Raw genomic sequence first — 15,290 nt, forward strand, 5'->3', positions numbered from 1 at the left:
AGGGGTGGGGGATGGTTCCGGCGGTAACGTGAGCGATGGGGAGCGATGGGGAGAAGCAGATGAAGCTTCCCTCACTCACCGCCACTCACCTCCTGCTGTGCGGCCCGGTCCCTAACAGGCTGCGGACCTGTACCGGTCCATGGCCCGGGGTTTGGGGACCCCTGCTGTAGAGGACTCTGGAGCCAGTCAGAGACTTCTTGCCTGAGCAAAGGTGCAAGGAAGATCCTCAAGGTAAAAACAGGCCATTTAGGAAGACAGTTCAAAGGTGAAAAACAAAATGTCTGAGTCCTCTCTCCTTCCCACTACCCCACCAGCCAATTCCAGACCACCGCTCCACTGCCAAGAAATTGTGCCAGGCAAGGCAGAGGTCTCTTGAAACCCTGTGTAGCCCACAGATTTTAAGCATCACTTGAAGTATTTCTTCAGATTACACATGATGATGATAGAAAAGACAATTATATTTTCATTTACCCCACATGCTACCAACAAAGTTGAGAGGTAGCCTGAAATACTGAAGTGTGAGTGTAGGTGCAATTCAGCACCCGCCCTTCCCTATTCCTCCCTTAAAGTATTTTGAGTTAAGAAAATAGGGGATGGGCTTCCCTGGTGGCACAGTGGTTGAGAGTCCGCCTGCCGATGCAGGGGGCGCGGGTTCGTGCCCAGGTCCGGGAAGGTCCCACATCCCACATGCCGCAGAGCGGCTGGGCCCGTGAGCCATGGCCACTGAGCCTGCGCGTCCGGAGCCTGTGCTCCGCAACGGGAGAGGCCACAACAGTGAGAGGCCCGCGTGCCGCAAAAAAAAAAAAAAAATAGAGAGGTTGAGGATTAATTAATTGCTGCCCCAGGGGAAGGGAAGAACACTCTTCCAAAGGAGCTAGAAGGGCAGAATTAGACTTTTGTTCTAGAGAGTGGCTAACAAACAGGGTCAGAACAGAATAAACAGGAAAGAGCTGCCTTATCCAGGCAAACAGCACCTACAGCACTGTTCTCCCCATCTGCCTTAGCAAAACAAAAACAGTATTTACACAGAACGACAGCCTGCAATGTCAAAATGCGTATCAAATAGGATGGTCAAAAAGACACCACATGTACAGCTCATTTCCGTTAGTACCTTTCTCATCACCCCCAGTGATTTCCAGGTATGGAGGAGGGATGTAGTTTGGGGGAAAAAAAACCCTCCCTGATTGGGGGGTAGGGGAGCAGGGGAGAGGGATGCTGAGTGGATTCACTGGGTGCTTATGTGTCAAGAACTCGGAGTAGAGGTCTAACTGGAATCTGAGCTTTCTAGAAGTCAGAACCAAAGAAAATATGTGAGGATGTCATTGTTCCTTGTCATCCCTCGGTATCCTCAGGGATTAGTTCCAGGACCCACTCGGATCCCAATATCCGTGGATGCTCAAGTCCCTTCTCGGTGTTTATGGTAAGAGCAATGATCTTTTGCAACCTTCCACATCCAACCTGAAAATAGAATCAAAAGAGGCATTTCTAAAAATTGAAATTAGACAATCCTTCTTTTAAAATATGAGTCAACCTGTTAGGAGAAAGAGGGGTACTCTCCCAACATGAAACACTAAAACCTACATTTTATGTTGTGTCGTAGTGAGCACTAAATTTAATCAACTAAATTTTATTTCTCTTAAGTATACCAAATCTGGTGGCAAGTAAACTGATATTTTTTTCTTTCTTTTCACAATATTTCAGATTTTGAATATTTGAACTTTCCATCAGAATAATGTCAAATGACAACACAAAATCAGAACATTCATCTAGAATTCATCAGAAAAATGATCCACAACAGGTCTCTGATAGAACATTTTTCATTGACGTTTCTAATCAGAGCTTGCTTACCATTCCAGCGGAGATTTTAGGCTTACGAGAATTAGAGGAAGTGCATCTGGAAAACAACCAGATTGCAGAAATCCCCAAGGATATTCAGCATTTAAGGAATGTCAGGATCCTCTACCTGAACAAGAACAAGCTGAAGAATCTGTGCCCCGAGCTGGGGAAGCTGAGCAACCTGGAGGGCCTGGACCTGAGCGACAACCCGCTCCTGGCCTCGTCCCTTCGGGTCCTCAGCAGCATCCGCAAGTTGCGTGAGCTCCGCCTCTACCACACGGACCTGGCGGAGATCCCCATCTTCGTCTGTGAACACCTTCACCACCTCGAGCTGCTCGGACTGGAGGGAAACCAGCTGAAATCTCTGCCTAAGGAAATGGTGAACCAGACCAAACTGAGGGAGATCCACCTGAAGCAAAACCAATTTGAAGTTTTCCCTCTGGAGCTGTGTGGTCTCTTCAACCTGGAGATCATCGACCTGGATGAGAACAAGCTAAGTGTCATCCCAGAAGAGATTGGGAACCTGACGAAGCTGAAGAAGTTCTACGTGGCCTACAACAGCCTGCCTGTTCTCCCGGAGTCGCTGTGCCAGTGCTCCAAGCTGTCGGTGCTGGATTTATCCCACAATCGCCTCCACTCCATCCCGCACACCCTGGCCAAGCTCTCGCAGGTGACGGAGATTGGGCTGAGCGGGAACCCCCTGGAGAAGGTGCCACCCCTCCTTTGCAGGTGGACCTCGCTGCACCTGCTCTACCTGCACAACACGTGCCTGCGGGTGCTGCGCCGCCCCTTCCGACGCCTGGTTAACCTGCGCTTCCTCGATCTCAGCCAGAACTATCTGGAACGCTGTCCGTTGCAGATCTGTGAGCTGCAGAACCTGGAAATCCTGGCGCTGGATGATAATAAAATATGCCAGGTACCGATCCCCTTCCTGGCTGTCACTGTGCTCCCACCAAGGGCCCTTCCGGCCCTAAGTTGGTGTAGTTCTGTGTCTAAACATCAGGAAATCCGAACTGAGTTTATGAGTGAAAATCCGGGATTAGCAGATATATCCAACAGGGTCACCATTTATGTTACTTTTCCCCCCTGAATAGCAATAGTGATCATAAATGGTAGCTGATGTTTACTTACAATATGTATGTGCCAGTTACTGGGCTAAATGTTTTACATGTATTGATATTATCCCATTTAATCCTCACAATAACTTTTCGATGTGGGTGATATTATCCTCAATGATCTATGAGGAAAATGAGGCATGGGGAGCTTAACTAACTTGTCAAGGCCACACACCTGTACATGAGAGAGTCAGGATGCCAACACACAGCACTGGGTTGCAGGGTTCATGTTCTTAACAAGACCACCTCCTAACAGGGTTTCCTGAAACAGCAGAGTTCTCTGACATATACAACCTTAGGCTTTAATGTTCCATTCACGGGAAACTGCAAAATCAGTTTGTCCCTAGAGAAACTCTCCCACAGGTGTGCAGGGTGGTGTGTTCAAAAACGTTCATGATAACATTGTTGATAATCATGACGTACGGGAGATAATCTAAATGTCAGTTGGTAGAGGAATTCGCAAGTAAATTGCGGTATATTTGTAAAATGGAATATGGCAGCTTTTTTTTTTTTTTTTTTGCGGTACGCGGGCCTCTCACTGTTGTGGCCTCTCCCACCGCGGAGCACAGGCTCCGGACGCGCAGGCTCAACGGCCACGGCTCACGGGCCCAACCGCTCCACGGCATGCGGGATCCTCCCAGACCGGGGCACGAACCCACGTCCCCTGCATCGGCAGGCAGACTCTCAACCACTGCGCCACCAGGGAAGCCCCAGATGCTTTTTTTTTATTTTATGTTTTTATTGAAGTATAGTTGATTTACAATGTTGTGTTAGTTTCAGGTGTACAGCAAAGTGATTCAGTTGTGTATATATGTTTCTTTTGCAGATTCTTTTCCATTATAGGTTATTACAAGATATTGAATAACTTTTTTTTTCATATTTGAAAATTTAAAAGGACAGAGTTCTGTTAAAAGCAAATGACAACTGTAGAGAGAGAGAAAGGGAGGTTTGGAAATCAACGACAGTAACCAAATATTAGGTCTGTTTTTCCTAGCCGTGAACACCACTCTCATGTACTTCATACATTATAAAAGTCCTAGCCTTAAAGTTGTTTTTTGTTCTTTTTTAATCCTTTACTCAACTTTCAATTTCCAGAACTTTGGGGTTTTTTCTTTTTTTTTTTTTTTTTTGGTTTTCCTAATTGCTAGAGAGTTTCAAAACTGCCTTTCAGGAAGTAAATATTTTGATGATGACTTTAAGATTTAGGAAGAGAATCTAGGACTTAATCTCTACTTAGGTAGCAGCCCACCCTGGAGGATTTTAAAGGTTCTATGAGAAGCCCTCTGCCCATCTCCCAATTCTTTTGCAGCTCATGTAAGAAATTCCTTTTATAGTGAACAAAGTCTGTCATTCCACAGTTGGGAGTGAAAGTCTCAAAATATAAAGTGCCCTTGGGAAGTTCACTTAAATCCTATTGAGTCATGAGTGATACCTAACCCTTTCCTGTGAGACATTTTAAGAAATCAGGGGGGAGGAGGGAATCACACACAGATGGCTCCTTAACAAAGATTAGCCTCACCCAATACCAAGTTTTACTGCAAGTCAAACTGCACCGAAATGTGAACACGTTCAATGTTATTATGTTGAACATGAAGATCTCCATGTACCAGGGCTTATTATTCTTCAGTTCTTATGATGGTATTTCTGCAGCTTTTGTCTTCCTTTTTCAATTTCCTATTATGCCTCCAGCAACCTCCCAATGCATTTCTCTCCATAATGACACATTGCCTTTAAGCCAACGCCTAATCTCTCACACCCCAAAATTTACCTCATGGGCTTCTGGCGCTAGAGGCCTGGCCACTAGCTTTTTCTTGCCTAGATGGAGGCAAAAATAGCTAACTTTCAGTGTGTATCTAGATGGATTTTATTTGTATGGTACATTTCTATTGTTGACTGAAAAAAGACGGACAACCTAAAAGTTGAGAATTATGTTTTATTTGGTGGACAAAACTGAGGACTTGAGCCGGGGACGCAGCCTCTCAGATAGCTCAGAGGGACAGCTCCACAGAGGGAAGGGTGGAGCCGGGATATATAGGACTTTTTGCAACAAAGACTAGGTAGTCGGAACTTCAAAAGGTTACTGTTAATTAAAGAAAGCCAAATTCTCAAGTTAAGGAATTTAGCGCTTTTCTATGTACGGGAAGATGCAACAGTCTGGGCTCATGGAAATCATTCCTTTGATGTGCGCCTCAGCTCTCTAGGGCCAGTATCCTGTGCCTTCCCATCCTGAGTCTCCTCAGGGTGCACTGTGGAGGGTGACTGCAGTGGCTGAGGGCTTGGGAGTGGGCAGCCCATTTGTCTCCATCCTGAGTTCCCTCAGGGCTCACTGTCAGGGGGCTGCAACATCTTTTGTTTACTGATTTGGCTGGTAACATTTTTCATTCACACTATTAAGGGGGAAAATTCAACCTCAGAATGGCTACAGCTCAATTATAGTGTCAGCAATAATTGTTCTCATTTGATGCTCTGCAGGTTTTCTGTACATCCAAATTTACTTACACTATACTTTGATATGACTATGATGGGATTCATTATTAGATCTTAAATATCCTGGGGAAAAAAATCTTTAAAATTCAGTGGGCTTTTGAAAAAGAAAAGCTAAACCTATGAACGAAGTAAACAGCAATAAGAGTGAAATGACTAGGTTATAATGAAGTGGTTAGATTGAAAACTCTTTCCCCATTATTTTGGACCGCATTGAATGCAGATGCTTCCCACTGAAGGGATCTAAGGGCCTAATGAAGAATTTTGAAATAGCCAAGAAGGAAAGCTTAATCATCAGTGTCTCTGGAGGTTGACTTGTTCTGAGTTTTCTTTTTTTAATGTTAATAAATAAGTAAAACTGTAAACAGTTTATAACTTTTTAAGAAAATGAACCCTCACACTACACAATAAAGAGAAAAATGGCTTATGGCAGATTCCAAGTGTATGAGACTTTTGCCTGTAGGTCAAAAGAAAGCCCACTATAGAGATATCTATTCACTAATTATTTACCTATTCCACCCATCTAGAGAGAGATTGGGCTAAGCCAAACTCTATCAACCATTCTCATGGAAAGTAGAGTGACAGATTAGGGAATGGGTGGGGGGAAAGCCCAAAGGCTGAAGCAGGGACCTGTGAGGAAGGATTTCCCAGGGAACTATATTTCAAAATGAGTTAAGAAGCTATTAAGACACAGTTGGGCCATTTTTCCTACAAGAAAATAGATATTTCTGTAACATAATCAACAGGGTGATAGTGTCACATATTTTAAGAATGAGATTTTTCCATGTGGTTCTAGAGGGCCAGAAAGAGGCCAAAAGGTTGATGTATTAGTGACACAGATTTTGGCTTGACAGGAGAAGGAAATTTGATCAGTAGTGGTCTTCATCCAATAAGCTTTTCATCCCAGGAGGTGGTGTTTAAATATGGGCTGGATGGCTAGCTATGGAACATATTCAACCACCATATTAGAGGGTTAGAATAGAGAGACCTTTTTAAGGCCTTGCAACTCTGATGTTCTGGGAGTGGGAATCTGTGAAATGCCTGCCTAATACCAGGACAGATAGCCTTGGGATTCACTGGAGGGCAGAAGATATAATTGTAATTCATTGTTTCCTCCCAACTGAGATTTTAACTAAAGTTTCAGAATTGCTGAGCTAAACCCTTTAAGGGTGAGAGGTCATGTCACTAAATTGATCAGTTCCAATAACAGAATTAATTATGAATATTATAGTTGCAATATTACACTAATAAGCTTAGTACTCTTTCTTTCAGTAGTGTCAAGCATTTGATACACTACAGCTTAAAAATTTGCAATAAAGTAGGTTAAAAATTGCTCTAATTTTATCCAGTGCATAAAAGTAAAGAGCAGAGAGGCTGGGGGAAAGGTAGAACTCCAGACTTTAGATCTATGAGTATAAATACTATATATGCAAACATATGGGCTAACTTTTCATCAGTAGGAGATGCTAAATTGCTCTACTTATTTTTTAAACATTCTGCCTCAAAACTAAAAGCCCAATTTATTTTCTTACTGTTAAAAATAATCTTGACCTGAAACTTATCTTTTTGGAATACTTCCAGTTACCTTCAGACTTTGGTTTACTTTCAAAACTGAAGATTCTTGGACTAACTGGAAATCAGTTTTCTTCCTTTCCAGAAGAAATCCTTTCTTTAGAGTCTTTAGAGAAATTATACATTGGCCAAGATCAGGGAGCCAAGCTTACCCATATTCCAGAATGCATTAGGAAACTACAGGTAAGCCTCCCCAAACGAGCAGGCAAAGAATTATATGCCCTGATTCCTTAAATTGGCTGATATTGAGAAGACATGGTGTTGTTCTCACAGGCTGCATGTGGAATCATCCATACAAGATTCCTAGCTCCCAGCAAGCAGTCACTGTTACACTTTGAGGCTTCCACTGTCTTCCTGAACAGCCCCGGGATCCCTACTCCAAGAATATTTTATTGTAATTGCTCTTAGATTATGTCAAGCCATACTTGTTTCACTGTGTGGTTTGGCATGTTTTATTTGCAGAAACTGAGCCATACCACTTTCCAATTAATTTCCACTTTTAAAAAATATTCCCTGAAAATTATACTATTTTGAAGTTAAGGTATCATACAGATGACATGTCTGGGAGTCTGCATTTTGGATGGGACAGTCTGATTTCCCTCTCTGCATGGTGGAAGGCATATCATGGTGTACTTAACAATTGCACCAGGTTCATGCTGAAGATGGGTCCACAGCACTATGCTAAATCCTAGCAAAGCAACAAGATGACATCATTCAAAGTAGCCATACCAGTGTGTCTTTATATACGCGACCTTTAAAGATTTTTTTTTATGTTCTTGGTGCTACACTTTAATAATGATAAAGTAGGTGTAAGCCCCTACATAACTCCCAGTCATGGAACTGAGCAATGGCATGTACAGAACAGGTACTTCTCACCTATTCCTAATTCTCTATTCCTGTGCCCTGTGTTCATAGAGCTCCTTTCATCAACTTGCTCCTTGTACATGTCACGCCACACTCTCCAAAATCTTAGGGTGAAATGCAAACATTAAAATCTTGCCCAGTGAATCTGAAAATAGTTAACCTATTCTCTGTACATTTTGGCTACATCCATTTGGGCAATGTTGGATTGATGTTTGTGGCAATTGCAGTTCTGTAGCAACTGCCACAGAGAATTAGCTGTTGAACGGGAGCAAATGATATTTGTAGTTAAGTGATCCAAACTGTTTTTCCATAAAGTTCTCGTGAAACAAATAAACACTAGATTCCCATGTTCTCTTTTCCCTGCATACATGAGAACTGCAACTGATGGCTTAACTCAAAAATAATTGTAGTTTTTGATGATGATTCTTTAAATGTGTTTTTCCCTTTATCCCAATGCATAATATCCCCATTGAAAGAACATGGAGGGACTTCCCTGGTGGTCCAGTGGGTAAGACTCTGCACTCCCAGTGCAGGGAGCCCAGGTTTGATCCCTGGTCAGGGAACTAGATCCTGCATGTATGCTGAAAGTAGGAGTCCACATGCAGCAACTAAGACCCAGAACAGCCTAAGTAAATAAATATTAAAAGAAAAAAAAGAAAGAACATGGGAACTCACAGGTGATTCTGGTTACCATAATTCTTTTATCAATGTAAGGATCATTATGGTATACTCTCATGTTATTTCAGAGTCTTAAAGAGCTGTATATAGAGAACAATTATCTCGAGTACCTGCCTGTATCCTTGGGATCAATGGCCAACTTGGAAATTCTTGATTGTCGCTGCAATCTGATTAAGCAACTTCCAGATGCCATTTGCCAAGCACAAGGTGAGGAATCTTTGTAGATCCACAGCCCAGTGGAGTTTGAGGCTAGCATTTCCTGGGATTGAAGGCTTCCTTGCCCTACTAAAGATCAATCTCAGTGATGAGAGCTTAGACCTACCCCATCATCTCCTTGCAGAGCTTCCTAGTAGTGTGGGGAAGGCCAGGTGCCAGGTTAGTACAGCTAAGAGCCTCACAAAGGCAATTAGATTGTTTATTAAGAATTGAAAAGAAAATAGCAACTGCTAAGAAAGTTATCATTCATCCATATAGTCATTATGCCATGAACAAGAATTTACTGAATACCTACTATCTGCCAGAATTTGGAGTTGGGAGTCCTGTATTAAATTTGCATTAGGTCAATAAGTCACTTGAATAAAAAGGAAAAGGATTGACCCAGAGTAATGAAATTAGCAAGGGGGGACTTTTGGAGCTACATGATTGACATGAAAAATCATACATGATTCATATTTGAACATGCAAACATTTTCCACTAGGCTAAACCACTATTTGTAAATCCATCCATTCACTGAACAAGCTTTTGCTGAGATCCTACTGGAACGAAATAAAAACTTTTTTTTGCCATAATGTGCTGAATCTTCAGGTTTACAGATGTGTTTTCAAGCTATGACTTATTCTTTAATGAAAGGAGGATGAAGGAATATGAGTGGAAGCTGTTGCCTACCCATATACCCATAGGACATAATTCAAAGATTAGCGGCAGGGGTGGGTATGAGGTACTCTTTAGCCATGCTCCTGACCATGCATTTTTATCCTCTCTTTGATCCCCGGAGGAATGGAATGTTCTCAACATTTTTTAGTATTTACTATTTTCCTGTCTCTAACACTGATTTACACTGGCTCCAACAACTTTGAGTTGTTATAAAAAAGAGAACTTGGTTTGCCTCATTAAATGTGCCATCTTTTGTTACATGGCATAGGAGGAAACAAACATTTCAAAGTGATTGGACTAAAGAATGCATGCTCGGGCTTCCCTGGTGGCGCAGTGGTTGGGAGTCTGCCTGCAGATGCAGGGGACACGGGTTTGTGCCCTGGTCCGGGAAGATCCCACATGCCGCAGAGCGGCTGGGCCCGTGAGCCATGGCCGCTGAGCCTGCGCGTCCGGAGCCTGTGCTCCTCAACGGGAGAGACCACAGCAGTGAGAGGCCCACGTACCGCAAAAAAAAAAAAAAAAAAAAAAAAAAAAAAGAATGCATGCTTTAATTTTGCTTGTTTTTAAGACAAATTCATTATTTTTAAAAAATCATTTCAGCTTTGAAAGAATTACGGCTCGAGGACAACTTGATCACCCATCTTCCAGAGAATTTGGATAGTCTAGTGAATCTAAAAGTTCTGACACTGATGGGCAATCCCATGGAAGAACCCCCAATGATAGTGTATACTGAAGGCGCTGAGGCTGTATGGGCGTACCTTAAAGAAAGAAGAAATATGAAGACAATGGCAACAAAGGTAAAATCAGCAAAAATTTTGTATAACATATTCACAGTTGCTTGGAGTGGGATTAGTGTTAAACTATAGATTTATGAGGCTGCTCTTTACACATCTCTACCTTGAGAATAGAGATACTTATTTACTTTTATATCCCCATGGCTAAGCAAGAGAATTTTTAACATCATCCTAGCATTTTTTGTCTTTTCTGTTCCTTTTCTCTGTGTCAGATGAGAAGCCGACAAATAGGCAAAAGAAACCAAAACTTCAAATTCCCAAACTATCTAAAACTGTTGGACTATTCGCTGGAGTGAAAAGCTTATGTTAACAAAGTCAGTAAGATGAGGCTGAAAAATTAGAAATGAAAGCATTTATGGATCAGACATCTAGAGACCAGAGTTCTGCTCTGCCCCTAACTTAGCATCAAAGGGCTAAGAGCCTTGTCACTCTCCTCCTTGACCACCAAGCCCGTGGAAACATAAGGATATCCCAGACAGCCCAGGAACGTGTCCACTTCAGTCAGTATTCAGTATTCTTCATTCAACTGGTCCAAACCCCCATCATCTCAAACCCAGATGACTGCATTAGCCCTCCAACTAGTGTCCCTGCTTCCTCACCTGCTTCCCCTGTGATACATCTTCCACTCAGCAGTCAGACCTATGCTGTTAAAACCTAGGTCAGATCTTGCCATGCCTCTGCTGAAGTGGACAACTCTCCATTTTACCTGAAATAAGAGTTAGTCTTTGGTCTGTAAGACCCTTTATCAATGGCCCTCAATCATATCAGACCTAACATCCTCCCTTTCCTGGTAAATATTGTGTGATACCTCCTTTACGCTTCTGAAATTAAACTCATAGATAATATAAGCTACCACAAACATTATTTATTTATTTATTTATTTATTTATTTGTGGTACGCGGGCCTCTCACTGTTGTGACCTATCCCATTGAGGAGCACAGGCTCCGGACGCGTAGGCTCAGCGGCCATGGCTCACGGGCCCAGCTGCTCTGCGGCACGTGGGATCTTCCCGAACTGGGGCATGAACCCGTGTCCCCTGCATCGGCAGGCGGACTCTCAACTACTGCTCCACCAGGGAAGCCCAGTCCTACTATTTTTAATTATCTCATTTTTTGGTGTCCCAGAGCTTTTTGGAGTCCAGGGCAACCCCCCTGGTCAGATTCAGGTAGATGAGAGGCTGCCAGAGGGGCAGTTGTGAAGGGGCAGCTACAACTAGAGGATCAGCAGCTGTGTTCCTTGGCAGATACATTTCAGGGAGGGGTATGGATGGAAGTTGAAGCTCTGGAAATGAGTTGCTTCCAACCTATCTAAGCCTGCACACTCTTGGAAAGTCTTTGTGGACCAGGGTGCATGTCACAAAATAGAGGTCTGTTAAATCTTAACACACAAAAAGCCTCGTAAATTTCCAGAATCCCCCTCCTAGACAATACTGTTCCCCTGGAAAATCACCACCTTAACTGATCTGCTGCTTCCACTCTGCATCTCATCCTTCCCATTTTCACTTTACTTCAGTCACAAATGGGGTCCTTGGTGTTTTTTCAAGGCCCATGCGTGCTCCTGCTTCAGAGCCTTAACACTGGCTCCTGCCTCTGCCCAGAAGTGCTTTCCCCAGATGTGGACAAGACCGGCCCTCACTTAGTTCAGCCTCTGCTCAAATATCCACATATCTGCCCTTCATCCACCTTTTATAAAACAGCATACCTCCACCCACCTCATTCATTCATTCGTTCAACAAATATTTACTGAGCTGCTACTATGTACCAGGCACTGGAAATGCATTCACTGAACAAAATGGACAAATATTTCTGTCCTCATATTGCTTAAAGCCTAGTGTGACAGAAATAAGAACATGAAATATAAAACATAAAATTGTATACTAAGTTAGAAAGTGATTAATTGGTATTGGAAAAAAGCTCAAGTTAAGGGGAACTGAGGTTGCCAGAAGTAGTGTGTGTGTGAGTGTGTGTTATAGGGGTTTCATAAAAAATTTTTTTTTGGTCCAAACATTTATTTAGGCAGGAGAAACTGGCAGATTTCAGACTACTGTTCCATCCTACTGCACTACTAAAGTAGCCACTTACTATATTTAATCTCTGTTCTTTCATCTGATCTTACTTCAGTTAGCTTTTTTTTTTTTAATTTTTATTTTATATTGGAGCATAGTTGATTAACGATGTTGTGTTAGTTTCAGGTCTACAACAAAGTGATTCAGTTATACATATACATGTATCTGTTCTTTTTCAAATTCTTTTCCCATTTATGTTATTACAGAATATTGAGCAGAGTTCCCTGTGCTATACAGTAGGTCCTTGTTGGTTATCCATTTTAAATATAGTAGTGTGTACATGTCAATCCCAAGCTCCCAATCTAACCCTCCCCTGCCACCCTTCCCCCCGTTAACCATAAATTTTTTTAAAAGGATTATTTTTATAAATTTATTTATTTTTGGCTGTTGGGTCCCCGTTTCTGTGCGAGGGCTTTCTTTAGTTGCGGCGAACGGGGGCCACTCTTCATCGCGGTGCGCGGGCCTCTCACTATCACGGTCTCTCTTGTTGTGGAGCACAGGCTCCAGATGCACAGGCTCAGTAGTTGTGGCTCACGGGCCCAGCTGCTCCGTGGCACGTGGGATCTTCCCAGACCAGGGCTCGAACCCGTGTCCCTTGCATTGGCAGGCAGATTCTCAACCACTGCACCACCAGGGAAGCCCCATAAATTTGTTTTCTAAGTCTATGAGTCTCTTTCTGTTTTGTAAATAAGTTCATTTGTATCTTTTTTTTTTTTTTTTTTTTTTTAGATTTATAGGGGTTTCAATTTAATAAGATGGTCAGGGTAGGCCTCATTGGGAAAATGACTGTCTTAGCTCAGGCAACCATTACAATATATCATAGCTTGGGTGGCTTGAACAACAGAAACTTATTTTCTCACAGTTCTGGAGGCTAGAAGTCCGGGATGGTCCATGGTGCCAGCATGGTCAGTTTCTGGTGAGAGCTCCCTTCCTGCCTTGCAGATGGCTGCCTTCTCACCGTGACCTCACATGACAGAGAAAGAGCAAGCTTTCTGATGTCTCTTCCTATAAGAGCAATGATTCCATCATGAGGGCCTCACCCTCATGACCTTATCTAACCTCATTACCTTCTAAGGCCCAATCTCCAAATACCACCACATTGGGCATTAAGGCTTTTCAACATACGAATTGCGGGAGCAGGGGACACAATTCAGTCCATAGCAATGACAATTGAGCAAATTCTTGAAGAAGTGGAGGGGTGAACCATCCGAATATTAGGAAGAGTGTTCCAGGCAGAGGAAGCAGTAAAGGCAAAGGCCCTGAGCTGGAGCAGTACCTGTGTGTGTCTGAGCAGTGAGTAGGCCTGCATTGCTGGAGCAAGTGAGCAAGGGGGAGAGAGTTAAGAGATCAGGAGGGAGGGGCAGATCGGATAGGGCTTTGTAAGCCATTGCAAGGCTCTGAGTTTTGGGGTGGGGGGGAGTTTGTTTGTTTGTTTTTGTTTAAGACGTGGATATATTTAGAGAGATACACATTCCACAGACAGAATGCCGTCCATCTCAAAAGGTGAAAATGACCTTGGGAGAAACACACTCCACAGACAGAGTGTGGGCCATCTCAGAAGGTGAGAGGCCAGGACTTGAGTTTTTATTCTGAGAGAAACGGGGAGCCACTGGCAGGTTTGAAGAATCTACTAGAGAAGAGGTTTCCTGAGTGGGTGCGAAGGAATAGGATCTCAAGAACAAGTAAGGGCTGCCTGTAGGTAGGAGCTCGGGTAGTCCAGGAACAAGGGGAAGGCAGGGTACAGGCATACCCATTCCCCTTGCTGTGCACTGTCACCTCTGCCATCTGGCAAATTATACAGTCATGTGTTTATTGTTTATTGTCTATTCCCCTCACTGGGATGTGAGTTCCACCGAGTCAGTGACATTGGTATTTAACTGCTGTTTCCCAAATGTCTAGAACTGTGCGTGGCACGTAAAGCACCAAATACTTGAAAAATGCTTTGCCTGCATGACTGGCCAATTGAGAAAGAGAGAAAATAAGGTTCAGAGTTCTAGTGACATTCCATTCTCCACATCTTGAAAACTACATACCAGAACAAAGAGCTGTAACCATCCCCAGTCCATTGTGATACGAGCTGATGCTGTTCTTGTTTTCAGGTTCAGGCATGGTGGCGTGGAATAATGGTATGCAAAGGATTTGGGAAATTTGAAGGCCTGCTAAAATTGCAGAAGAAGGGAAGGAATTCTCCAAAAGATAAGCAAGGAAAGAAGGATGTAAAAGGAAAATCTGTAAAGAAAAATAAGAAATAATTCTATAAATGTATGAATTGAGGTAATAAACCCTGATGGATTAAGAAGGCAAAATCTCTAGGAATTAGATGCCTACCACACAAAAATTATTCACAGAGTTATGGTTATATATAAAAATATAGGTTATTTTACTGAAATGTTGATGGATAAAAATGCTATGATGCCTGGGAGTTGCTTCAGAATAATATCAGGGAGAGGTAAATGTGGAGGATCCAAATGAAACAAGATTGGCCCAAAATTGGTAACTGTAGAAGCATGTGATAGGTACATGGAGGTTCGCTGTACTGTCATATCTACTTTTAAAACTTTTAATTATGAAATAATTCACAGGAGGTTCCAAAGAAATGTACAGGGAGGTCCATGCATCCTTCACCCTCCCTCAGTGTTGACATCCTACATAACTATAGTACAGTAACAAAATCAGAAAATGGACCTCACTACCAGCCACAGAGCTTATTCAGATTCCATCACTTATACATGCACTTTTGTGTGTGTGCGTGTGTGTGTCTGTGTGTGTGTGAGTGTGTAGTCCAATGCAATTTTCTTACATGTAGCTTTTGTGAAGACACCACCACAATCAAGACACAGAATTGTTCTATCACCACCAATCTCCCTTGTGCTATTGCTTTTATTCACACCTACCACCTACCCCTCTTCCAACCCCTAACCTGTAATTTTGTTATTTTAAGAAGATCATGTAAATGGAATCACATAGTATGTAACATTTGGGGACTGGCCTTTTTATTCTGTATAATT

At 42.7% G+C, this 15,290-nt stretch overlaps 1 protein-coding gene across 1 annotated transcript; it reads left to right on the forward strand.

Annotated features, from left to right (window-relative positions):
- Positions 1-1,732: 1,732 nt before the first annotated feature.
- LRRIQ4 (leucine rich repeats and IQ motif containing 4) lies at positions 1,733-14,534 on the forward strand (the record flags this gene model as incomplete). Its single annotated transcript, XM_081234738.1, has 5 exons — positions 1,733-2,752; positions 7,017-7,190; positions 8,618-8,756; positions 10,024-10,220; positions 14,382-14,534. 5 exons carry the CDS (start codon positions 1,733-1,735, stop codon positions 14,532-14,534), a joined length of 1,683 nt encoding a protein of 560 aa, XP_081090864.1.
- Between the last annotated feature and the right edge of the window lie 756 nt (positions 14,535-15,290).

Source organism: Mesoplodon bidens (genome assembly GCF_964165515.1).
Source record: "Mesoplodon bidens genome assembly, chromosome: 5".
Lineage (NCBI taxonomy): Eukaryota > Metazoa > Chordata > Mammalia > Artiodactyla > Ziphiidae > Mesoplodon > Mesoplodon bidens.